This window comes from Salvia splendens, chromosome 1, assembly GCF_004379255.2.
Source record: "Salvia splendens isolate huo1 chromosome 1, SspV2, whole genome shotgun sequence".
Taxonomy (NCBI): Eukaryota; Viridiplantae; Streptophyta; class Magnoliopsida; order Lamiales; family Lamiaceae; genus Salvia; species Salvia splendens.
Window position 1 is genome coordinate 38054896 of NC_056032.1, and position 27066 is coordinate 38081961.

Here is a 27066-nt window from a genome sequence, read left to right on the forward strand (position 1 = left end):
TCTTTTGCTCTCTTTTGATCACCTCGGATGACTGCTATCCCTCCTTTAGTGGGGATCTTGATTGTGAGGTGATAAGTAGAGCAAATGGCCCGAACTGTGTTGAGCCAGTCTCTTCCCAGTATAATGTTATACGGGGATCGAGCTTTTACCACAAAAAACTCGATCACCGTACTGGAGCTCGTAGGCGCTCTTCCTACCGTAATCGGAAGGCTGATAATACCTTCAGGGCGGGTGTCCTCCTGGGCGAAACTTTTCAGAGGAAGTGGGGCCGGACTGAGCCGAGCTGGATCCACTTCCAGTTTATCAAAACATTCTTTAAAAAGAATGCTAACCGACGCTCCTGTATCCACAAACACTCTGTGGATCAGTTTGTTTGCCACTCCAGCTTGAATGACAATAGCGTCTTGATGAGGAGAAATGGCCGGGACGGGATCTGCATCTGAAAATGTAATTACTTCCTCCTTCTTCAGCCTTTTATGTGTTGGCTCCTCTCGATTGAAGCCTCTGCGCTCTGATTTTAGAGACGATTTAGTCTTCCCGGCTGGGAGAGCGTCAATAGTCTGGATCACTCCATCATATTGCGGCTCGTCATCGTCTTCGGGATCCTGTTGCCTTTTAGGATCCTGAGGAGCGCAGTTCGCACTTCTCTGTTTCTTATTCTTTTTCGGCGGCTTGCTTTGGTATTTTTTTAACGTCCCTGCTTTCACAAGAACATCAATATCTGCTGCCAAATTTCGGCACTCCTCGGTATCGTGACCGTGGTCTTGATGGAAGGAGCAATATTTATCCTGACTTCGGCGCGTGGCCGATTTCGTCATCGGCTTTGGTTTTTCGAACATATCAGAATGCAGTTCGAAAATTTCCGCTCTCGACTTGTTCAATGGTACGAACTGAGCGGGTGGTTTCTCAGGATTGAGACGTGGTCCCAATCTGTCTTGTACCGGTGCCCTTTGAATTCTTTCAAAAGGAGTTCGGCGAGGATGTCTCTGATCGCTATGATCGGGCTTCCTCTTGTCTCCTCTGGAAGAGCTGTCTAAAGACCGTTTTCGACGGTCTGCCTCATCAGCACGAGAAAACTGGTCCGCAATGTCCCACATCTCTTGAGCTGTTTGCGGACTGCATTCAACGAGCTTTCTGTAGAGAGCTCCTGGCAGAATTCCATTTTGGAATGCCGAAATGACAAGTAGATCATTGAGATCATCTACTTGTAGGCATTCCTTGTGGAATCTTGTCATGAAGTCGCTAATCTTTTCATCGCGACCTTGACGTATAGAAAGCAGCTGAGCCGAAGTGATTCGGGTTTCAGCTTTCTGGAAGAACCTCCTATGAAAAGCATCCATTAGATCTCTGTAAGATCTAATGCTGCCTTGAGGGAGGCTATCAAACCACCTTCTTGCGTTCCCGATGAGTAGCTCGGGAAACAGCTTACACATATGAACCTCATTGAGACCTTGGTTCGCCATATTATACTGATAGCGTCCCAGGAAATCATGAGGATCCACTAACCCGTCATAAGTCACTGACGGAGTTCGGTAATTCTGTGGCAACGGAGTTCTGGTGATATCATCCGAAAATGGAGTCTTCAGCGCTCCATACATAGCGAATCCGACATCTCTACGGTATGGTGGAGATGGAGTTCTCCTATGATTTCGGTAACAAGGAGGAGAAGGAACATATCGGTGGTGAGGATTCTTTCTCCTGGAAGATACGACACTACTGCGGTAGTGACTTTCATGTCTGGAGGGGGAGGGAGAATCCGCCGTTTTCTTCTCCGGCTTCTGGCTCTTTTGCAGGAATGTTAAGAACTCATCCTGCTTCTCAGCCAAGAACAACTTGACAGCCTCATTCAAATCGAGCTGCTGGGGAGGCTCGGTGCGATGACTTTTTGAGTGGTTTGTTCTTTCACCGTGAGAACTGGAGGCAGATTTCTCCAGAGGCTGTTTTCCAGACCTACGGGCTGGACTAGCTTCCTCACGTTCATCACGGACGGAAGTATGGGTATTATGTGATCTGGTACGCATTTTTTGGTGGAAGAGGATCAAAAACTCGCTTTTATCACAGTTTTGGTTTTCTGTGTTCCCACAGACGGCGCCAGTGATGATTTAGCGAATTTTTGATGGGAATAAATGCAAGTAATAAATGAAGATCACAACACTGAAAATTACGTGGTTCGATTTACTGAGGTAAATCTACGTCCACGGGAAGAATAGAGGGCAAATTTATATTGCTTGATCTAGCTTACAGATTACAATACTGATTTGCTATATGAGATTCAGGATCTAGAGAACTTAACCCTGGTCTATCTGATCTAAGTTCTATTTATACATTCGAACTAAGATCGTGGTTTGCAGCCCTGGTAGGGGGGTTGATAACTGCTTAATACCACTAAATAGATCGTGGGTGTAATGGAGGTCGTGGAGATCCTGCATGGGTCCACTATCTCCTTGTTCGGTCGAATACTGAGACCGAACTGCTGAACTTTGCCGATCAGCTTTTGCCGATCTGAGAGTTGAGCTCGATTGGTCGGCTTTTACCGAGCTATAGGCTGTGACCGAACTCTTTGGTTGTGCCGAACTGATACTCTTTCTTGGGTTTTGGGCTGATGGGCCGTCACTGCTATTGGGCTCGCAATTATTGTTTAGTTGTTTAGTTCGTATCCCATCACTTTCAATAAAAAATAATTATTGTATTTTCTATTTTACTATCTCTTTTCTCATATTTATTCTCATTCATATTTCATTATCTCTTTATTTTTAACTTTTAAACATCAATTTTTTTAATTTTATACTTAGAAGAAATGCATCAACTATTTGTGACGGATGGAGTATTAGCTAATTAAGTAGTGACATTTCGATTTCTATACACTCGATCAATATAGTTTCGTCTCATATTTTAATAGGGATATTGGTTCCTAAAATCATGAACTTTAGTCAAATTTTGGTATTTCCTATGAACTTTAAAATTGGTCTAAAAAATCACAAACTTTACATTTTATTTGTTATTTCCCATGACAACCCAAATAAGATATCTGCGAAAATCTTATTATAAGTGGGCAACCGTGAAATGTTTATGATATTTTAGATTACTTTTTAAGTTCGTTACAAGTAGAATAAAAATCTATGTGGAAAATCGCGTTGATTTAATAGTGCCAAGTAGGATAAAAAATGTGCGGAAGTTGGTTGGATATGGTGATTGACCTGCCATGAGAACTAACAAACAAAATGTAAAATTTGTGATTTTTTAAATCAATTTTAAAATTCGCGAGAAATACCAAAATTTGACAAAAGTTCATGATTTTAGAGACCAATATCTCATTTTAATAACATGCATCCGACACCGGCATATATAAAGTATACAGTACAGTATAGAATCAACACTTGCAGCTATGCTGCACTGACTGGTCCATTGTGCATGGGCGGTATCAACCAAAAAATAATGCGATAGCCAGTTTTTTTATGCTACTATTAATTACTAAAAATGGATTGAATTGTGTATAGTAGTATGTATTACTTTCCGGTTTAGGGTTAAATGTCTCACTTTGACCCAACCATATATTTCCCGTCTAGGATTGAATGTTTCACTATAACTCTACCACATATTTTAATAAAATGTAAAGGAAAATGAGTGGAAAAAATTAGTAAAATGTGCATTTTACTTTTATATACTAGTTCAATAATAAAAAGTTAATTGAATAAGTTAGTAGATTGTGAATTACATTTATCAGAAAAAATAAAAGTAAAATACAATATTTATGATGGATATCTCAAAATGATAATATTGGACATTTAATGTTGAGGGAGTAGGGTGTAACTTATTACAAGAAAAAGTTGGTTAGATGTATATTGACAATGTACAAAGACATTAATGTATATGTATTGTTGGTTTCACGAGTAGTACATAGAAGATTTTAAAAAAATAGTAGTACGTAGGACATATTATGGTTTTCATAATTGAACCAACGAAATAATGAAGAAAATAACTCACAAAACAATAATGAAAAAAACCGTAGACAGTAATATTTCCCTACTAATTTGGCTATTAAATGTAAACATTACCGAACTAGTAGGCATTTATTGCGTAAAATAGGGATTTTTTTAATCAATCGTAACTAAATAGTATAAGAAATTGAGTTCAGCTTAAATTTAGTAGATTATAGATTATGCAAGCCTCATTAATTTGTGTTTCATGTTAAGAAGAATATGACTCTTTATAGTTTTAACTAAATCTGATATTAGTACTATTATTATTTGAACCTTTTTATGCCACGATCAATCACTAATAGTATAAGAAATTGAGTTCAGCTTAAATGAAAGGTGAACAACCTATTTCTTTTTATATTTATCATTGTACACAACCAATTAAGTAATTCGAATTGGAGTTCCAATCTGATCAAAAGTCAAATATGTTTGCCAATAATAATTACATATTCGTGCTCGAGTTATTTATCAAATATCCGAACTTGCAAAAAGCGACCGGCTTTCACAATCACCGAACCAATAAATTAAAATTATTGGACATGACATGGTAATGTATTAAATGTTTTAAAAAATCTAATTTTTCCAGCCTATAATTTGTTGAATTACACGATTCGAAAGGACATTCTAATCAATGAAAATTGCATAAATACCGTTTTAATTTTGGTAAAGGATGTAGACATATATATTGCACATTACTAGTGAACTATTTTAATCTATCCTAATTAGATAATTAAAACGTATCCTATAACCAAGAGTTCAAAAAGAATTACAAAAAATAAAAACAAAAAACGACATGCACTCGTAGTTCTAACAAAAGAATAAAATTGGCAGCATATATTTGGCAAACTTATCACCTATGGTCATCAGCTCCTCTCTTACAAAACAGCGACCAAAACAGCCATGACAGATTAAACTCAATTAATAGTAAAAATTCTGAACTTCTGAAGGAATATATTAAAAAAATCAGATATAACATGATCAAAACCATAACAGTTCCAGCTTATCCTTACAAGGAGGGATGTGTAGTAGTTGCCATTGTAAAACTTCTACTTGCAAACCTTTTAATTTAAGCCAGTTTGGAAGGGAATACCGTAAAACAGACTTCCTTGAAAAATGGATCCTAAAACAAGTTTTGCGCTCTAATTTACAACTATAATTGGAATTCAGACATCTTTAAACTGAGGTGAGAAGACCAAGAATTTATGTTGTTTATCACGAATGCGCGGTAGCAAAAAGCTGAAGCCCGAGTTCTCACCCATTAGTGGAGGAGGATCGATGTCAGCAATGTCTATCTGTTCCATTGACTTCGATATCTCGTCTACTGAGAAAGGTATGCTGCAATGGACCATCAATTTTCATTAGAAGCTGCCATTGAAAACGGCACGTGGCAGGCAAGCATGAGTGTACAAAATTTACTAGGGAAAATACTAGTTCTGAAAATAGAAATGAACAAAAATGTATCAGATAGAGTTTCACCACCAAACATCTCTTGTATCTTAGCTCTCCTGCCTATATTTAATGCCACTAGCTGATAATGTTTGTGCGGCTTAGTGAGAAAGTCTTGAGGTATTTATTCTTGCTTCACAGAAATTTTGCATATCCCACGTAGAAGAGCATAAATACAAGTAACTAAATATTCAATTCATAGAAAAGAGAAGAAGAATCTTCTTATGCTCCAATTTCTTCAAGCTACAATGTCTATGCTTATTCAATCTCCCGGAATTGTTAATAGTTATTTATTTTTGTCCATTCTACTTTGAAAGTGTATTACGAAAGCTCCTCTATCGGCACACAAATTCCTTAAACTCAAGAATCTTAGGATATCTTTGCAGTTTTCTATTGAGATTTAGCCATCTGACTGAATGCGATCAGATGGCACTATAGGGACACGGGAGTGATGATAGTGAAGCTAAGCTCTGAGTAATTACTCCAGAGTGACTAACTACTGTTTGGGTCATGTTTCTGTACATCTCAGTTCAGTTAAATATGTTTCCGATCTTAATATATTAATTCAACGTTAACCTTTTTTCACTTCAACCGGAAGTATAGGGAGGATACCAGATAGTTGGTGCTAACCTGGAATCATCATCCAACAAAAAGGAACTGCTTACTGCATTATTTGAATCTTCGGTCATCAACACTCTCATATTGGATATAACCTGATTGAAGTACTGATTAATGCTACCAAGATTCACCTTTACATAGTCCCTCTCTCTGCAAGATGATTTGGCATCAAAAGAAACTTACTTCTGAAGACACGCTGTGTGCGCCATACTTATCATCCCAGTACATTGTACTGATCCGATACAATTGCTGAATGCTCAGTACCTGTTCATCAATAGAAAGAATATGTTAGAAAATTATGGTAAATGAAACCTGTCTTTTAAGTTTTTGAATTCAACATTTTACTCACCGGGCAAAGTTCATGACTTATCTCATCCAATGATTTCTTTGGTTTTTGGTGTACAACCTGGAGTTTATAATTAATTTTATACGGTGTCAGCGGGAAAGTTATTATTGTTTATCAGATCTGGAACAACACTAATCCATTACCAGAAATCCAATAGCCTGTCTAATATGCTTAAGCTCATCCCAAGCTAAACCTGCATACTGCGATATTTATAAAGATATTAATCTCTTAGGATTCACTAGACTAAAAAAACTAGAAGATACTTGGAGGAACCTTTTCAGTTGCCGTGCCACACCACTGATCTAATTCAGCCAGTCCTGCTTTAACATATTCCCCATTACTAAATGAGCAGCATTCTCGCCTCAATAGAAGACTGCAGTCATGAACAGTTTAATGGAGGATTAAATTTCATGTGCACACTCAAGAGCTTGAGAAAGAAAAGCAAACATGTAGTAAACCTGTTGAATGGGTTTTTTCTTTTTTTGTTCTAGACCACGGATAACATTCCTCGAGTGTACTGGACTTTTGTTTTATTCCGCCTTTGGGAGAGACGCATGACCCTCATGCGTTTCCTTTTAATGAAACGCATGACGGAGATGCGTCTTTTATAGAGACGCATGAGGGACATGCGTCGTTAAATTTTTATTTTTTTTTTCTTTATTTTTTTTGAAAGACGCATAAGCGTCATGCGTCACAGGCAAAGACGCATAAGCGTCATGCGTCTTTCATTTTTTTATTTTTATTTATTTTTAATATTAAAATAAAATAAAAATAAAAATAAAAAATGAAAGACGCATGACGCTTATGCGTCTTTGCCTGTGACGCATGATGCTTATGCGTCTTTCAAAAAAATAAAGAAAAAAAAATAAAAATTTAACGACGCATGTCCCTCATGCGTCTCTATAAAAGACGCTCTATAAAAGACGCATCTCCGTCATGCGTTTAATTAAAAGGAGACACATGAGGGTCATGCGTCTCTCCCAAACCCGGAATAAAAAAAAACTCCAGTACATTCACGGAATCTAAATTTTATTTTAGAACAAAAGAAGAAAAAACCCCCTGTTGAATAGTTGAACATTGATAAAAGAAAATATCTGTGTGAACACCTTGCGGACTAACATAGGTGGTACCTGATAGGTGCGGAAATTTTGATAAGTGAGAATAAATAGTACTGGTAACTTTTAGAAGAAATAAATATAATAACAATAAACAGGAAACTATTAGATGAAAATAATATTCCATCAAACAAAATTTTGAAGATTGGCACCTGCAAAACCAGCTCAGTTTGACCTTAAAAATAAAACCCAAGAATCATCCAGATTCAACAGGGAAGATTATTTATAGACTGACATGATTCGCTTTTTAAGTGTTTAAAAAGTTCCCCAGGCTGTTCACTATTCCCTGCCAGTGAGCAATCAAAGCTTGCTGGGCTGTTGTGTTTGTGACTGAACGTGACGACCCCTTAACTAAGCTCGCTCTAGAAGTTCTTGGTGCCTATTAATGGATATGTACAAAGTTTAAAATTTGGTTAGATATATACTGCATTGGCTTCTTCTATAGAAAGCCACATCTTCGGAGTAGGTACACGATCAATTTCAATACCTGAATACACAAACCAAGCAACGGAGATATTTCCTTCTTTAGATTATCTCTTATCATTCCATAGATTTTTTCAACAAATGCTGTAAGTTGCTGCTTGAACAGCAAGGCAGGGTCTTTGGCTTCTACCTGGCGTAAGGACTCTACTCCACCAGGCAGGCCAGGAAGATTTACGTCTGGTGGAGTTCCTCGGAAGCTCTGAAAGAAGAGCAATAAGAAATGGAACATAAGGAAAACAATAAAAAATATTCAGAGGGCAAAGCCACAAAGTTGTTCACTCTTTCAATAAAAAAAGAAAGAGAATTTTACATGTGACATTGACATCCTGCCAAACAAAGTGGCTGAGGAAGACCGACGGCGTACTGGAGCCATTCCAGCTGCACCACTTGCTTTCAGTGTACGTTGGAGGAGCAATAGTAGGGTCGAAGCATTTGATAACCAATAAGAAAGCATATCATTGTTTTCTTGGATTCTCTGAAATTGAATAAAGCGGTATTGTGAGAACTGTGATAGAGTGAAGGGTATTAAATTAACTACTATAATCGAAGTAACAATAACCAATAATGAATAGCATAGATATCTTCAGAAGTTTCCCAAGCAATTATCACTTTCAAGAATGAAACCACAAGTCCGCAGGATCTCAATCATATCAACACAATTCAATTACATAATTCTTCTGCAAGAACGACTTTATTAGCTCACTTTAGATGAAAATTTGAATAATCCAGAACTCCCAAACATGTCTCACATCTCAACTCATTCCTTTTTTTTGAGTAACTCCACATAATTTTCTCAATTAAGAAAAACAAGAGAAAACTATCAAAATGAAATAAGTACAGATAGAGATATCCAGATTCCACAAGTAATTCCCTAATCGTTCAAAACACTTGGATGATGGATGGTATGCAGAAATTAAGTGGGAAATGGACGAACAAAACAATATCAGTCCTATGGTTAGTATACACAAGACGGTATAGTCAAACCTCAATACCATGACCTATGGTCTGGATGATATGGTCAAACACACTTGTCCGCTCAACTTCAAATGATCTCCATTGTAGAAGACACTTGTAGATGATACAAGCTGCTATCGGCCTGTTTCCAGAAAAGCCCAAGTGCTGAGATATACAGCGATTGAGCAACTCCTGATTTTCCTGTTGCTTCTCATTAAGTGATTTCTGAGGTTTGTCATCAGCTTCTGAAAATGTCGGGCTACGGGGAGTTGACAATGTTGGGCTACGGGGAGTTGACAATGTTGGGCTACGGGGGCTGTGCACCTCCTAATAGAATTTAGAGTGCATGAAACTTAAAGGTAGAGAGGTAGCATTGTCAAGGAAAAACATTTAATGAAGGAACATTGATTACCACATGTAGCTTAACATCCCCAAATCTATGGCTACTATCAGTCCTCTGTGATTTGCAACTGCCATTAGCTTTAATATGACTGCATCATTAAAAGGTCTCCAACAAACCACAAGGGAGTCGTGCAACTACCTGCATGATTGATCTAGAGCGTCCGGAGAGAAATTTATTTGGCGCCATTGATACAGCCTGTTGACGAAGAACTTTATTCTCTGACTCCACATTATTCAGCTTCTCTTCCACCCTGAGAGAGAAATGTTCATTCAGCTTTTAACATTTGTCATATTTGCAGTATGATACTATAAATGGTGGTTACAAATGGTAGCCATCACCCTCCTATTGCTTCCTAGCAAAAGCAATTTAGATTGCACTACCCTCGAAGAATACTGTGGGCCATGCCCAACTTCTTAATGGGTGTAGGATATTCTGAAAGTCATGGCCAATTCTTAATTACTACTTGTTGATCAAGTAAGCATGTCATCTCATTAGGTGGATCTGAACTTAACAACTATACTAGGCGATTGTTTGTTCAGATGAATGGCATATTTGATGATGACATAAGTATGAGTTGTTACAAGTTTAGTGGAAAATGTGTAGATTATTCCACAATATCAATCTGGCAAATTACCTTGTTTTTAGTGGGAAGCGAACATATAAAAAGTCCAGCTCATGGTTTTTTTTCCAAATAAAGCTGATCTTCAAATGTTGATGATCCAATAATGACTGCCTCATTCCACTCCCCTCAGTTCCCTGACTAATACTATTCCAAGATACTTCACTGTTTTTCCATATAGCCAGTTTAGTAGACTCAGGGACGGATCCATATGAGCATCACAAGGGGCAATTGCCCCAGCTGAAAAAAATTATTTATACTATTTTGATTATTAATTTTTAAATTTTTTGAAATATCCTCTATATATGCCCCTTCTCTAATTCTTAAAATATCTTTATATGTATTTTTGCCCCACCTATATAGAATTCCTGGCTCCGTCCCTGAGTAGACTATTTCTAGCTTTCAACATTATGTTGTAATGATTATAATAGCAAATAAAGATGAAATATAGCTCTTCTAATGTAAGCACAATTGCTGAATTTTGATTACCCTTTCAATGATACCTGTAATTGTTGATTTTTCTTTTCTGCCTCCTCTAATTTTGCACGCCTCTCCTCAATAGATTCCTGTGCCAAAGCATAGTTCTTTCGCAATTCTTCAGAAGTTTCCTGTTCATTTTGCAAAGAAGCCTGCAAAGGAAATAGTTTAACCGAAATGAATTTTAAGCCTGTGGTAAAAAAGGCAATTTAATCTTTAGTTGGTTTTCTAGCATATCCTAACTCAGGTTGGCATAGGATGCATTCTGAATAAACACCGGTTGAATTAGATTAAATCCATGATCCATTCAAAGTGGTAGAAGCCCAGTGGAATATATCATTCACAGGTAACTACTTCAAGCAGATACTCATATAACAGAGACTAGTCTTGACTACAAGTCTATTTTGTACATATGTAGTTCAGTAATATATTTCCTTATTTCCAGTTATTTCCACACATACTGGTGAAGCCTAATCCTGATAGAGATGTTTTGAAATGACCCCGATGCATGTAAATGGAGCTTCTAATAAAGTGACGTTACATGTGTTATGAGTGGACTCAGATGGAGACTTGAGCAGGTAGGAAGAATAAATTGTTATTCTGGAAAAGTCAAATGCTGCATGCTATGGAAGTTAAATCCCAAAACAAAAAGTTAAAGGATGTGAAATCAATGAATCTGCATGTAAATATGATATATATATATATATATATATATATATATATATATATAGGGTTTTGATCCATGCAAAACCATTCTTAATACAAAAATGCAGAACCAAGCATACAAAAGTCATTTTTAGGTCATTGTAAGCTTATTTTTACGTCATTATAGTAAGGATGACATGAAATGATCTTAACATGACCTCAAACCCAAAGTTTATAATATGACCTAAAACTGCTTTACAATGACCCTCTGTGTTTTTGTTTAATTATTGACCATTGGATTGTCAAATCTCATGGTCAGGATTTGGTCTGGATTTTGTATTGAGATCAAGTTTTGTATTGATCATTTTCCTATATATATATATATATATATATATATATATATATATCCGTGTCTAACCTTTAAATTTTCAACTTCTTCATTTAAAGATTCAATTTTTGCAGTATCTTCAACATAAACTGGGGTTTCCTTGATAACAGGAGGTGCTTCTTCAATTGCCTTTTTGGCAGCCTCCCGTTCCTTAACAACTAGAGCACTCATTTCATCAACTTTCTTCTGCATTTCTTCCATAGAACTCCGCAACTTCGCCATCTCTTGATTTTTGGCTTCTTCCAAGTCAGCCTGCATGATGAATGTAATGACATGATCGCAAACATATAGCATATACCCTCAATCATTTTTCAAGCTGAATATCGTTTTGCTTCTTTCAGTTGTCACGCGATAGATGCTATATATACACAACACACACACACATCCAGAAGACAATCACTTTCACAATTAAATAGCATACCCTCAATCGTTTTTCGAGCTGCAACCGCCACGTGAGCTCCTCTAACTGTTTTTCTAGTTTATCTTTAGCCTCTTTGAGTGCACCTGTATCCCTTGCAGCCTGCAGGCAATTACAAGAATTTTTATATACGCTGGAAAACAATAATATAACATAATATCAAAATCATGTCTGCCTACCAGTCTTATCTGACAACAATAATATATTAAAACATATTTCTCATACTGATGGACGAAGTTCCAAACTGTATCCGAAGTGTTCTTCCAATAAAGATGAAACCCAAAGTTAAAACCATATTTCTCATAATGATGATATATAAACTTCGAAAATCAGTTTTTGATTGATTATGAAGGCAGTTTCAACAATATATCATGCCTCAGGTATACCAGTAAGAAAATGTTACTATTTCACAACTAGTATGCTATTGAAATTTACCTGTTTAAGCATCCGTAGTTCTCTTTTGGGTACTCTCCCCCTCCATCTACACTGTGTAACTATGGCTCCCTTTTTCAGCTCTTTATAGTAAGATGAAGCTCTATGACTCCGGCACCGAGTCTAAGAAACTTTAGCCGTAAGCTGAAGGCATCATATGATACACCAAAATTGTTGCGATGTCAAAATAAGTTGTTACCTGAATAATAGTCGCGGCTTTAGTTCGTCTCATAAATCTAAATTTATTACGGGCGTCCATGCTATGTAAACCTGTTTGTATAACAAGAACAGATCTCTGGAGTGTGTTATAAGCTTTTCTAGCAATGAACCTGCGTGTGTTCCGTTGAACTTTTAAAGCAGCTGCTTCTGCTTTTATTCTCACGAAATGTTTGCACGCTAATCTGCCTAAAAGAGTATAACAGCATAAAAATTATAAAGCAGACAAACTAGTAAGTGATCAGAAAGAGAGGGTCGACAGAGTTGCAAACGCCAAATGTACATCTAAATAATACAAAGTAAATTTAACAGATTTTTCACATTGCATCATTTCAAAAGCTCAAAAGTTATAGTGTGTCACCTCTGCAAAATGACTGCAGCTGTATGGAAGCTTCTCTCATAGCAATAAACCGTTTACGAGCAATATGTGTTCGTCTCCGCTGTTGTATAATATTTGCTGCAGAACTAAGAACTTCTGTTCGACGAGCATCCAGTTCAGCCATTTGACATGCTCTTAGGAAGATTTTAGTTTTGCCCAACTGTGCGGTGATTAAGAAATATAAGTTAATTTCCCCAGTATCATTTATAAAGCACATGGTGCATGGAAGTTCCTAAAAGAACTAACATTGGGTCTGCACTATACCTAGGGATGCCGGTTAGCCTAGACAAAACAGCAGTACGTTCACGAAGTGGTGCATGGAAGTTCCTCAAAATAGAGCTAACCTTGGGTATGCAGTATACCTAGGGATGCCGGTTAGCCTAGACAAAACAGCAGTAGGTTCATGAAGGTAAAAATGGTTTCCTGGTGTTCATACACTGTATATGTTTTATAGATGTACATCCATAAATAATGGTAGACTAACAACCAATACTGCGCTTCTAAATTAATTGTTCAAATTTATTGACCATGTTTTAGGTGCATAAACACAAGTAGCAAATCTGAATAAAAATGTGGCTCTCTTTGTTTCTTAATCAATCAATTTATTCTTCCTTCTGTAACTATTAATTTTCATTCTAGACTCCAATAGCTTGGAAAAGATGGAGGTGAAATGCAGGTACCCTGATGGCTGGTAGTGACATATGATTTGGTGATGAACTGATGACAAAGATACAGTGGAATGAGTAGACAGAGTTATCAAAGCAGAGAAATAAGGGGTAAACATATTGGAGGAAGGTTGACTACAGAGAGGAGATAGAAGGGAGTGTAGTGCAGAGGTAATGAAGTGGAGAGGAGCTCAAAAGAGATGTTAGTATTTTTAAGGATACTTTTTGTACTCTGCAGCGCAATAGAGTTTAGACCAATACCACAGAAACATCAATGCACACACATTTAAAAATGATTCTAATAACTTGTGGGTGAGGAAAATGCTTAGTGGTTTACTTTAATTGGTTTTCTAACATAGCAAACTGTGTGTGGGGGGGGGGATGATTATACTAAAAAACAGTACATGCGACAAGGAAGGAATATTTCATATAAAACATTATCTTTATACCTGAAAACCTTTGATCCCTTTCTTTTCCAAAATCTTCTGGCATGCCGATTTTTCGTTATAACTGTGCATGAGAAAGAACTTTGATTTTATCAATATGATTCTTCCAAGATGATATGGTATTATAAATAATAACAATTCACCACCAGAATAAGGAACAAGGGTATAGCTTTCTCATATTAGCAATAACACACAGTAAATGGGCCATGTTAATATGAAATTGAGTACAAATGTGAACCTCAAATTCATTAAACTATTAAGTACACTACCTGCCTTGCAAAGCTTCAGTTGCAAGAAGCCCAAATCTGTTCAAGAACTCAAAAAAAGGACGCCGTGTAGGATATCCAGCACAGCTGATCCTGATTGCCTCTAAGACACCCTGAATCAATGGCTTGTGATCAGACAAACAAACATAAACACCCCTAAAACCAGATTGATCTTGATAGAAATCCATGGGTTCCATCCTAAAACCAAGTGGTGATAGGAGTGGCCCATGAAACTTATATAGTGATTTCAGTTCTCTTTGTACACCGATGTGGGATAGTTGTAATATATTTTTTAGTTTCAATTGCCAACAGATCTAATGCTGCCAGAGGGATGAGAAGAACAGAGATTTTTATAATAGCATAAATAATCTAATAACTTACACCACAACATAGCTGCTGCAAGATGTTCTGATTTTCAAATATAGCTGGTTTAAGAAGATTGTTTGGCTTTACACATCTAATGTAGTGAGGTTCAGTAGCATTTAGAGTCTCCATCAATTGTTGTAGTTGCAACTGCATGACAAGAAAATGAATAAAAAATTTAGTTTCAGTTTGTCACATTTTCCCAGAGCATAAAGATTCGTCAATTCAATATATCATAAACTAAATTGTTCTCTTTTATGAGTTGGTGCACACATAAAGTAAAATTCCATATGGAATGAAATCATAAGTGCCTTGACCTTAAAACGCGAACCAATGGAAGAAAACTTTGAAGATTTCAAGCTCTCTTCAGCTATTGGAGGGAAAAGCCCTGCTACAAAAGTACATTTGGAAGAACCTAAAAGATCCTGATACTCTGGTACAACATAGTCTTTATTTTTGTCTAAGAAATGGTCAGACTGGTATTGAACCTGAAAATTATTAGATGTGGGAATTCAAAGCCTTGGTTTTTAAGCACAAAGAGAAGGTAAAAGACTGGGTGCAACATAACGTACGTCTCCAGCATAATGTCCAATAGTAAAATCTGTACGGGATAATTTTGGCTTGATGAAGCGCTTATGAACTTTGAAAGTCTGATAGAGCTTATTACAGAATGTCTCATGAGTTGATTTTGGGAACATACCGCAAAAATAAAGACATTAGATTAGAAAAATGTGAGAGGAATATCTTCTCAAATAATAAAGGGGAGAAAAACTGCAGGATGATTGAAAAGCATTATCAAGCTTCATCAAGCAGAGCAATAATACCACCAGGTTTCTGCAAAACAATTAGTCTTAGTTCTGGCCTAATACAGATAAAAGAAAACAAAGATAAATTGCATATTGCATAAGATGAAAGACCATAGGCCTTACGCTTATAATTATGACTCTTAAAGAAGATAAGATCAAGATGAATTGGTAATGAGAGAAAATAACATTGTAGAAAAAAAAAGTCTGTGTGCAAAGTGATGAACTGAAGAGGAGGTGAAGTTCTTCAGAAAACAAGTTGCTCATGACATTATATCTTATCATGGAAATTTTAACAAGATTCTCTTTAGAAGCTTAATATTTCGACGTTGTGCACACCTATCTCACAGGGAAGTACCTTCTCAATTAGATCTAAAACATCTTGGTAGTCGACAAACTCAATGTAGCTCCTATCAATTTCCTCCTTAGTGTATTCTTCTTGTTCCATTTTAAAGACGTGCTGCAAGTAAATAGCAGACTTAGCAAGCATATGGTGGGAGATAGCTATACAACCAGCACAAAATCAATATTACCTGATTAAAATGTTGCTGCAGCTTCTCGTTCGTAAAGTTGATGCAGAACTGTTCAAAACTGCACAGTATAATATGCTTTTGTTATAAGAAAGCAGTGGAAGAGCATTTCCTACTCACGAACTACAATCCTGTCATTATATGATGGAAGTCAACATGGGGGATGGGGAACCAGTGGTAAATCAGATAAATTTCCTGCCTGTTGTGTTTAAAGCTCTCGAAACCATAAATATCTAGGATCCCAATCAGAGATTTTGAATCTTTATCTTGCCCAATTGAGTTATTGATCTTATCCACCAGCCTACACATGAATCGCCACAAAAAAAGTAAAATATTAGCATTTTATTAACTTCATTTTAGATCTCTATAATCTATTGGACATAATATTACAAGGAAAAAAGCTGAATACCAATCAAACAGTCTAGAATATATTGTCTTAGCCAATCCATCCCTGCTAAATGTAGCACTAAGAGGGTCAAGGCTTCTCTTGATAACTTCTTCAGGAGTGATCATCACACGTTTACAAAGTGCATCTTGCAATGCCACAGGATCACACCTAATCCAGAGAATTTTAACATATTTTACCATCTAAAACAAAATATGGGAAGACTAACATGAAAATTAGAAGCTTACATACTTTAGAAGTTCGGCAGTTGTTTTCAGATGGAACTTGGCTTTGTTATCTTTCGGGGTCGATGAGTCGACTTCTTTTCCCTTTCCAAATTCAATATTACCAATGTGAAGAATAGCAGCAACTACCCTGAATATTGCTTCCTAAGGCCATGAGAAAGGGAGGGAGGGAGAGACATGGATACTTATAAGTCTCAGTAGAGATTCCGGTGGAGGTTAGGGAGATAAACTACAGAGCGTATACCTGCTCTGATTTACTTATCCCAACTATATCCATTGCCCGTCTAGTCTCAAGGTACTCATTGGCATCACTTACACCAACCAGCTCATAGCATTTTGATTGGTTAAGATAGTGAAATGATTTTAGGATGATCTAGTTTGTACTTGTCAATTTCCTGGAGGGCAATGCATTTGCAACAGGTATAAGAATTTGTTTTCAATTATGATCAAGGAAAGCATTACCAAAAGAATTAGTAATAAAAGAACTGGATACCTCTTTTGGTGCTGCACATAAGAGGTAAAAGATGTGATAGTTACGCTCAGGATCAGAAACTTGGCAAACGCGAGATCTTTCAAGAAGGTAGGTTCTGATAGCTGCTCCTGATATTCTCCCATGCTTGTCAAACTGAATCTCCACAAATTTACCAAAACGGCTGCAGTGTGTATCAAATAAGACTGTAACAGTTATTAATCGACATATAACATTATGGAACTTGACTTCATTATTGATTTATGTAAAGTTAGTGACCAACATTCTAAGAAACACAGTTCTTATTGCGAAAAAATTCTGATCCACCAGAAATTCAGTACTTTTATTAGTAAGGGAACAAGAAACCATAACTGCTGAAGTGTAAAAAAGGCTTCACCTGGAATTGTTATTTCTAACAGTTTTAGCATTGCCAAATGCTTCAAGAACAGGGTTCGACTGCAATCACAGATAGTACGCTGAGTGTTAATTATGCTACATTTGTTAGTACCAGTGACAAAATCTAGAAAGCCAAAAGTAACTAAAAACTAACAGTCCAACACCATTACAATGACTACCACCAAATAGATTTATCATGTATCATACTTCAAGGACTTGTTGTTCAACAGTGCGTCCTTCTGTAGCTGCACAGCCTCCTAAATAGGCTAGGTACCGCATAAGCATTTTTGTTGTCTCTGTTTTACCCGCTCCACTTTCACCACTAACCAGGATAGAGTTGCATTTCTTTTCATTTATCATGGCCCTGTTTCCAGAGAAAGTGTGTTATGTAGTTTATTAGACACACTTTCATAATCTTGTTTCATCTGTTAATGAAATTTGATAAATTTAACCTGTATGCAACATCAGCAATTGCAAAGACATGAGGGCTTAGTTCTCCTAAAGGAGCTCCCTTGTATTGTTGCATCATGTGTGAGTTATACAAATGATTTAATTTTTGGAAAGGATTTATAGCAATCAAAATATTTCCAGTGTACGTCTGCACATACACTTACCAATGATTAGACCATAATACGAAAAAGTGAAATACTTATACATATCTGAATTAACTGAGGAAGCATACATAAATTTCATTTTCATATCTAGTTCTCAGATTGACCAGCACTCCAGGCTCATGCAGGTAAGAAAGCTTCGTCATGTCATCAACACCTGCAGGAGGAGCTTCCGTATCTTTAGGATAAATTTTGATAACTTTACAACGACCTGTAAAATAAACAAATAAAGTCCCTATCAAAGAGTCTGTTATTGAAACTGAACTATATACTAAAGTTTATATCACCGAAGTGCCTGTGGATACGAAAAATAAGCTGACTAAGCATTTCTATTGCAATCATTATGTACTTCATGGTTAAAGTTCAGTAACAATGTACATGTGCATGAGATGCTGAGATGGGAATCATATGTGAATTGATAGAACAAGGTGAAGTGCAACTATCAATTGCCAATGTCAACTGCTACTTCCTAAATTATTTCTGTAACAAGCACCGCAATCAAAAATATAGTTCTAACAATATACAGAAAATGCATTAAGTTCATAATTACAAATTTAACAAGGCACTTCAAATGTTCCATTTGCCTTAATCAAGAATAAAGCATGCACCTCGGGATGCTACTGGGATTACAGTAGCATACTAAAATTTACAAGAAAAATCGAACAGTTAAACTAAGAGTCACATGTTACAAAAAAACCAGTTAAGGTGACCAAGGTTGAATAACAAGCCCAGAATAAAAATGTGATAAAACACACTGCATAAGATCTGTTTATATTAATGTCCTAATGGAATATGAAATTTGTATTTCCTGGCAGTCCTGCATTAACTTGGGGCTGTAAATGTTTTCCCCTATACTGCAAAGGGAACGTAAGCAAATAAAACAGAGACTAGGTACCCAAAACATACCTCCTTCCTATCACTCCTCTGGATCACAGCTTCATTGCCTTTGATTTTGGTAACCTGCCCATCAATCCAAGCCACTACAGGGTCTTCAACCCAGACATAGGATCCAGCAATTATATTCACTGGAGTACCCTGTTAGGTATTCAACATTGAAACAGTGATAAGAGCTAGGAATATTCAAGGAAATACATAAAAATTATATATCCAAGTAGATGACAAGATCAACCGAGCCATAAAAGTAACATGAATATACCTCTACAGCAGAGAAACATCACTAACTGAGTTTCCTTATCTTGACATTAGCAATTATCTGGGTAGATATGACAGCTTGAACCAGATAACAGTGACCCAGACATTTGACCTAGTTAATCTAATTATCACTTCAAAAGCACATGCAAGTTCTCTAATTTAAGAAATACTTTGTCATAAGTTGCTGAACATTCTAACGTTTCAACTTTCAACTTACATAAATTAGGCATTTGAATGCTCATATGAGTATATGACTACTTATCCTTCACCATTTACTAAAAAATTATCCAATTGAAAATCATTGATGGATTTATTCAATGTTCAAGTTTGGCACAGATAAAGAAAATAATATCACATATTAAGTGAAAAACAAGAGAAAACTTCAAATAAGCCTCCTCAACAATAACCAGTTTTTTAGAACTTTAGATGGATGTAATGAGATGAAGTGAAAAGGTTTCTGATGAAATTCATAGTTCATGGGATTTTGAATTTGAAAAGCAACCAATGATATGATATTACATCCCATTATAGCACCTGTGAAAGGACCTTGTACATGCAAGCCCCTTCATGACTTTAACATAAAAAGAAAGGATCCATGGTAGGAAAGGATATGTTATCCCCATTTCCATACGAAATATTCTGAAAGATAAGTTCACTAAGATTCCCTGAATTTTTGAGCAGGTGCCTAGATTCTTACAAATCATGCTATCCTCTCGAGAATCAAGTATTTATGCTACATTTTATAGCAATCCTAATGCATATTGACAAGGAAATTTTCCTTTTAATGGAACTGTTAAAGAATCTGTGTGATTTGGAGTTCAAGGTCCTACATATAGACAAATCTCTCCCAAGTTTAACAGTTTGCCACAGTAATACTTTCTTCAAACTGGACGTTCCCAAACAGCATTCTCGTCACTTACATGTAGTATAAATTAATATACCGATACAATAGGAAATCATAATAAGAAGTAGCAAAAATTAGATAAACATCAAAAAGAGCAAGATTACTTGCAACTAAGACACGGTAACACAAGGTTTCACATGGCCAAAGTAATATGTTTGCTAGAATCTGACACTTGCAAAAAAAATCATAAAATCAAGCCTAAATTATCCATTGACTTAATTCTCGGCAGGCCATATCGACCTTAGAGCATCCACAGTGGATGCCCGATCTCACGCCCGATCGCCCGAGATCAGGCTCGGGCATCGTCGGGCATCATCCACTGCAAGAGCCTGAGCCCGTGCCCGAGCCGCGCGACCGAAAGATGGGTCGTCCCGATCTCGAGCCCGATCGGGCTTCCATTGCAGCCTCGCGCCCGAGCCCGATCTGTGCATTTTTTGTGTTTTTTATTTTTTATTTTGTTTTTAATTCTTGAAACCCTAATTAAACACTATATAAATACCCAATCCTCATTCTTCACTTTTCACACACCAATACATACTCTCTACTCTACTCAATTTATCTTCTCTTTTTTTCATTTTCACACTTTCAAGAATGGATCCGAGTCAATTCCCAAACTCCCATGGTATCGACGACGATATGGCGATGTTTGGCGGCGGCGACACCCGGTGGCCGGTGGCCCGGCCACGAAGACTACCGGGTCGAGACGTCTGGATCTGTAGGGTCCACTTACGTTTCGGACTCTGAGTTCAATCCGTTCTTCAACACCGACGCATATCGGGTTGAGGACATGGAGCCTAGATGTGGGCAACCTCCTGCCCTTGATCCGCCGAGGAGGAAGAAGAAGATGGCACGGAAGGAAAAGGCGTCATCCGTCCCAGTCCCACTCCCATCCAACGCGCCCAACGAAGAGTACGCAACAGGGCACTACGAGTTGGAGGAGTACGTGAAGGTGGCTCAGTGTTGGGTCGATATATCGGAGGATTCGGTATGCTCCAACAACCAGACTTCGTCCAGGATGTGGGATCGCATTGAGGAACGCTACAACGAGGTGAAACTGAGTTGGGCGTTCAAGCGGACCAAGGTTCAGCTGCGCAAGTGTTGGGATCGGATCAAGCTCCACGTCAACAACCTCTGCTATATCTACAACAGGGACGGAAGGGCTAGCGGTGAGAGCATGGAGGATGTCCTCAAGAAGTCGATGTCCGAGTACCATTCGCGGTTCGGGCAATTCAAAATGTACAATATTTGGCTGATCTTGAAGGACAAGGCGAAGTTCAACGGAGAGATACCGGTTGGGTCCTCGGCTGCGAAGCGGACGAAGTACACCGCCACTGGCGGTTACACGAGCAGCGGCCCATCTCCTGTGGATCTGAACGCTGAGACGGAAGGGAGTTCCGGCACGCCTACGTCTACTTTTAGACGTCCCATTGGCACCAAGGCTGCCAAAGCCCAGGCCAAAGGGAAGGCGAAGGCGGCCGCGTCTGGATCGGCTCCTCCGCAGGCTGCGCCTCCTCCATCTGCTCAGCTCATGGCCTCAGCGATCGAGGAGTTCGGAGGTTTTCGCGAGGTGGTTGAGTATAAGTTTATACTTGACACCCAAAACAGCCTTCATCAGGAAACTGATCCGAAAAAACGACAGAGGACTGAGAAGATGATCAAGAATTTGAGCCAGAAGTTAAATTTAGATGACTTGTTTGTTTTTTTTTTAATTTAGTAATTTAGTTTAATGTAGTTTTTTTTTAGTTAAGTATGATGTCGTTTTTTTAATTAAGTAATGCAACTTTTTTTTTGCATTTGTGGTGTTTAATATAATATATTTTGGTATTGTAGTAATTAAAAACAAAATTTAAAAACAATAATATTAAAATTGAAATGAAAAATGGATAAATGGATAGGGCACCACTAGGGCTCCCGCTAGGGCTAGGAAGGGGCATGCTGACGTGGCCATCACTAGGGCTCTCACTAGGGCATCCATGGTGGATGGATGCTCTTAACTACGAATTGAAAGCGATGCTAAGCAATTGATTATCACTCACGTTATGAATTAAAGATGTGTTCAATAATCAATTCATAAAAAGGCGATCAACACGGGTTCATTAACGTAGCGTCGTTCTCAGATCGATTACACAACTAGATTAATACGATGTACAGCAATCTATAACCGATTCTAAGAAATTCAACGCAAATCTTCACAAAAAATTATGGCGTACCATTTTCTGTATCTTAAATCTCTAATTCCCCGTGTGACCTTCTCATCTGATGTCACTGTCCAGAGACGACAGTAACGTGTGCATGATTCGATTGAAGAATGCGCCGTGAGGTTGCTGGTTTCTTTTGAGAAATTATGTTTGAAGAGGAACTGAAAAGGCAGTACGCAAATGCGAGAATTGTTGGGCGAATGATGATGAAGTTTTCCGTTTGGGAGGAGTGAGGAGGGGTTTGTCTCAGTATCCATAGATTTTGCATGGCGTTGCTCCTGCAACTTCGGATCTCAAATTCTTCCATGGAAATTAGTGGCTTATAGAAAACGCACCTTTTCCCTATTTCTCTTGGAGCATTTGTGTGACGGATTCTGCTTCATCGATGTATAAATTAAATGACATAAATTTGATTTAGGCAACTATTTAAGTTGCTAACTCTACTAACTCATCAATGTAGTGTATTAAAAATGTCAACACGGTGACATTAACACATTATATTGAAGTTCAACAAAATTATGTGTTGACATTTTAATGTCATTGTGTTGACATTTTTAATACATTGCGTTGTTGAGTTAGCAAGTTAGCAACTTAAGAAAATTTAGCAATTGATCACACCCCAATTTGATATTAACTAAAATGAAAATAATTTTTTATTATATCACACATGGGATGTGATCAATTGCCAACTTTCTTAAGTTGCTAACCCTGTTAACTCATCAACGAAATGTATTAAAAATATCAACACGATGACGTTAAAATGTCAACACATAATTTTGTTGACATTGCAATATACTTTGTTTATATTATGTGTTGATATTTTAGTATCATCGTATTGACATTATAATACACTTGCGTGCGTTGATGAGTTAGCAACTTCAAAAGAACAATATAACGCACCCCTTATCCCATATAGTACTAGAACATACTCTCTCCGTTTATAGTAATTGAGTCATTTTGGTACATTCTAATATAGTGGAGTCATTTTCCTTTTTAGTAAACGTCAATATATTTTTTCTTATTTATTTTACTCTCTCTTACTTTATTATTTCTTTATTTCTCTATCTTTTTCATTCCTTACTTTATTAATCATTTACTTAACGCGCCTAATACAATTTTTCTTAATTCTTTTGCTGAAAAGACATGCATTTGGATCGGAATGGAGGGAGTAGTATTTATTCCTATGAAAGGAATGTTGAATATAGTACTCCCTCCGTCCCGCACTACTCGCACTTATTTCCTTTTTGGGCGTCCCAAGTTACTTGCACTCTTTCCATTTTTAGTAAAAATTTTCACCTACAGCCGTCATTTTTGACTTTCCTATACACTCATTCCTTAATCTCCGTGCCGAAAAGGAAAGGGGCGAGTAGCCCGGGACGGAGGGAGTAGTACTTATCTGAAACTACCCAGTGTCAAAATGCAGTTTAAGAATTGTGACTTCCAAATCGATATCCAGCGGAATGTGACCTCTCATTTTTTGGCACCTAAATACTCGATTGCTATCATTTTTGTTTTGTAAAATTATCAAGCAAAATCATATTTTATGGGGTAAATTATTGACAATTCGACACATAATTGCAAAAAAGTCAGATAATTTGCCAATTACAGTACATGTTTTTATCTATTTTACATTGAACCTCATTTGAGGAAAATATATACGCATTTTGCTAGCTTAAGAATAATGGGCAGACAAAAAAATGAAAGATTTAAGATTGCGCGTAAAATTCCCAACTCAAATTGGTCCTATTATATGTATGGCATGCTATGATCCAACTAGCCAATATAGGCATAAATATATGTACTACTTTTAATACATTGTTCGATTAGTGACTCGTTAGAATAAGAAGTAGCGGATCCAGAATCCTAAAATGGAAGGGGCGGAATAAAATTTATCGGAAGCTATCGGAGGGGGAGGGGCGACGTCGGAAGCTATTGAAGGGGACGACAATGGAAAAATCACATCCCGGTCCATGGTAGTGGATGGCCGGGGAGGGACAGTCGCCCCCTTCTGCCCTCCTAGATCCGCCACTGATCATAATTATCAATCTAGGATTAAGTTTGGGATTATTTTAATTGGAGTGGACGACGGAATAATTATCATAAAATTGTTCATTTAGATAGATTCAATTTTATGAACCAAACATAATTCATATTCAATCATAAGATATGATCTTCTCAACAAAACTAATCCTAAGTAGATCAAATTCTCAAAGTATAAGAACACATAAGCCTAAACATTGGGATAATTTTGCACTCTATTACTGCCAATCAAAACCAAAGTATACAAAACACATGCCAATGAAATCACCACAAAACACAATTTAATTGGTTATACGTTTTCCTTCTGATAAATAAACAAAAAATTAAAAGTCACATCAATCGATTCGAAACTGAGATCTTCAACCTTGGACACAAAACACTACCACTACACAACACACATTAGTATGACTTTTTGAATCTAACCATTAAGTTCAACTCGTTCCAAGTCACCAGAAGCACACATAAAACTAACAGGATTAGAAAGAACACACATAAAACTACCACTACTAAATAAAGATCGCGGTCATTACCAAATGCAAATAAAGAGTAGTAACAAAGAGTTTGTTCCGCTAATTAGACTACGAGTTCACAGTAGCAAGCTCTTCCTCGCAACTAAACGACCAAACCACGCTTCTCTCACCTCAATTCCCATCATCCGAGCTTTTCAAGTAGAGTGTCTCGCCTCCGTCGCCCCGCCCCTCGCCGCCGTTGCTCCCCATATCCTGCTTGCCTCCCATCCCCATCCCCAACCCCCTCCCCCCATCGCCACGCACAAAGTCCGGGAATCCGAGTCCCGAGCTGCCCCCTGCGCTGTGCGGCTCACCCTGCAGCATCAGGCTCCCGCCAGAGCTCATCCCGAGCTGGTTGTGCAGGGCCTGCTGCTGCTGCAGCGACGGGTACGGCTGGGACCCGTACAGCATGGAGGAACGCGCTGCGGCCATGAGCGACTGCTGGTGCTGCTGCAGGTAGCCTGCCTGCATCATCCCCCCACCGCCGCCAGCATACTGTAATGCACACAACTCAGGTCATATATAAGTGCTTTTGTCACTATACAAGTTGTGAAGTTAGTTAATGCCACCTGTGAATGCATTGTTGGTGGCTGAGGCTGTGAATCAGCAATGGCTGCCAGATACATCAAGTTTCTTTGTAGCCTTGCTTGATTCCTAACAACATCAAACACTACTCTTAATTCTTAACAACACAAACATCTACTCCTTTAAATGAGTGTTCATCAACAAAATCCTCCCTTCAAAATTTTATCAAGTAAAATAATACTTACTCGGCACACTCACTCAGCTTTCCAGAGTTTTGGCTTTCCACAATTTTCAGAATCAGCGATTTGTTCTCATCAAGATACTACACACAACATTAAAATCATTTAATTGAATATATATATTTCGAATTTGATGCAAATATTTATTGAAATACTGGGGGCATGAGGCAATGAATGAATAGGACAGAAGAAAGAATCAATTAATGAGCCCTGTGCAAGATCAAATGCAAAAGAGAATCTTTTTAAAATACACACACACTCTTCAAGAACTCATCTTTCAGGATCAACAAGTAAAATAATAGCAAGATGAAGAAAGTGAGACAAAAAAGTAATTAGAAAGTGAGAAACCCTAATGAGTAAAATTAAAAATCACCAACCCCAAAAAGAAAAGCACATATATATTCTGATATGGGGGTAGATAAACTAGATATTCAAGTGAAGCTATTAGTTTATACTACAACAGTCAGAGAGGAATAGCCAACCAGCCCCACAAAGATTGCAAATTTAAACAAATGGAAAAGTGCAAGAATCTCAAAACAAGTGGCAAATTAAATAAGAGACAGGAAAAAGGGGTCTTTGTAAAGTGTTTGACAAAGAAACACCCATAGCGGTGTGAAAAGGGCAGAGCAGAAAGTCCTCCTTCAAACATCAACAAATGGGATAAAATGAAAAACACAAAACAATCTGCAACTCAAGATTTGTGAGCAGAAAAGTTGGCAGAAATGCAAGAGGTATTGAATCAGAGGACAATAGTGAAAGAGAAAGAGTAGAAGAGAAACCTGTTGAATGTGATCAGTAGTGACGTTGCTGGGATAGTAGGCTGCCATCATGGGCTGCATCTGCATCAGGTTCTGCTGCATGCTTCTATCTTTTATATCCACCCCACCCACACACACACACAAAACACAGCAGCAGACTGACCCCTCCCCCCCCCCCCCCCTCCCTCTCTCTCTCTCTCAAAAAAAAAAGATTTACCTATAGATTGCTACTATCTCTCTCTATCCCTCTGTAAGTTTGACTGTCATAAGTAAGAGAGACTGCAACTACAAGGTGAAAGGCCCCTCCTGTTTGTGTGTTTATATAACTTGAACTTCAACAACTCAGCCCAACTCTCTACCTCTTTCTGTGTTATAGTACTCCTAATAAACAAGATTAGAGAAGGTGTAGTATATATAATCCGAGGGCAGTGGGAAACGTGTATATTAAATAATAGGAGCATTGGCAGGCTGAGGATATTTGCTCGTACGTGAATTAATAACATGGATTGTAAATAAATTAATATGTATATTGTTTGTGTGCAGTGTCGCTGTCAGTGTGGGAGGTGTAGGAGAGAGAAAAGAATCTGGCACAGGACAGAGGGAGGGACCGAGGCAGCAGCAGCATTATTGAGTGAGTGTATTCAAA

General features: G+C 37.6%; 1 protein-coding gene and 1 pseudogene across 1 annotated transcript; both read right to left on the reverse strand.

Annotated features, from left to right (window-relative positions):
• Positions 1-4931: 4931 nt before the first annotated feature.
• On the reverse strand, positions 4932-19148 carry LOC121749491 (annotated as a pseudogene).
• A 5646-nt stretch (positions 19149-24794) lies between these two features.
• On the reverse strand, positions 24795-26573 carry LOC121799885 (GRF1-interacting factor 1-like). Its single transcript, XM_042199402.1, has 4 exons — positions 26442-26573; positions 25669-25745; positions 25468-25552; positions 24795-25393 (listed from the first exon to the last, which is right to left on the reverse strand). The coding sequence occupies exons 1-4, from the start codon at positions 26520-26522 to the stop codon at positions 25031-25033; spliced, it is 606 nt and encodes a 201-aa protein (XP_042055336.1). The 5' UTR covers positions 26523-26573; the 3' UTR covers positions 24795-25030.
• Positions 26574-27066: the final 493 nt, after the last annotated feature.

Bases quoted from the DNA above. Each gene is read 5' to 3' on its own strand.
- LOC121799885 (XM_042199402.1), bottom strand. From the start codon at position 26,522: ATGCAGCAGAACCTGATGCAGATGCAGCCCATGATGGCAGCCTACTAT. The intron at 25,746-26,441 runs GTTTCTCTTCTA...TGTTGTGTGTAG, and splicing joins CTACTGATCACATTCAACAG to TATCTTGATGAGAACAAATC. The intron at 25,394-25,467 runs GTGGCATTAACT...TGTGCATTACAG, and splicing joins CACCAACAATGCATTCACAG to TATGCTGGCGGCGGTGGGGG.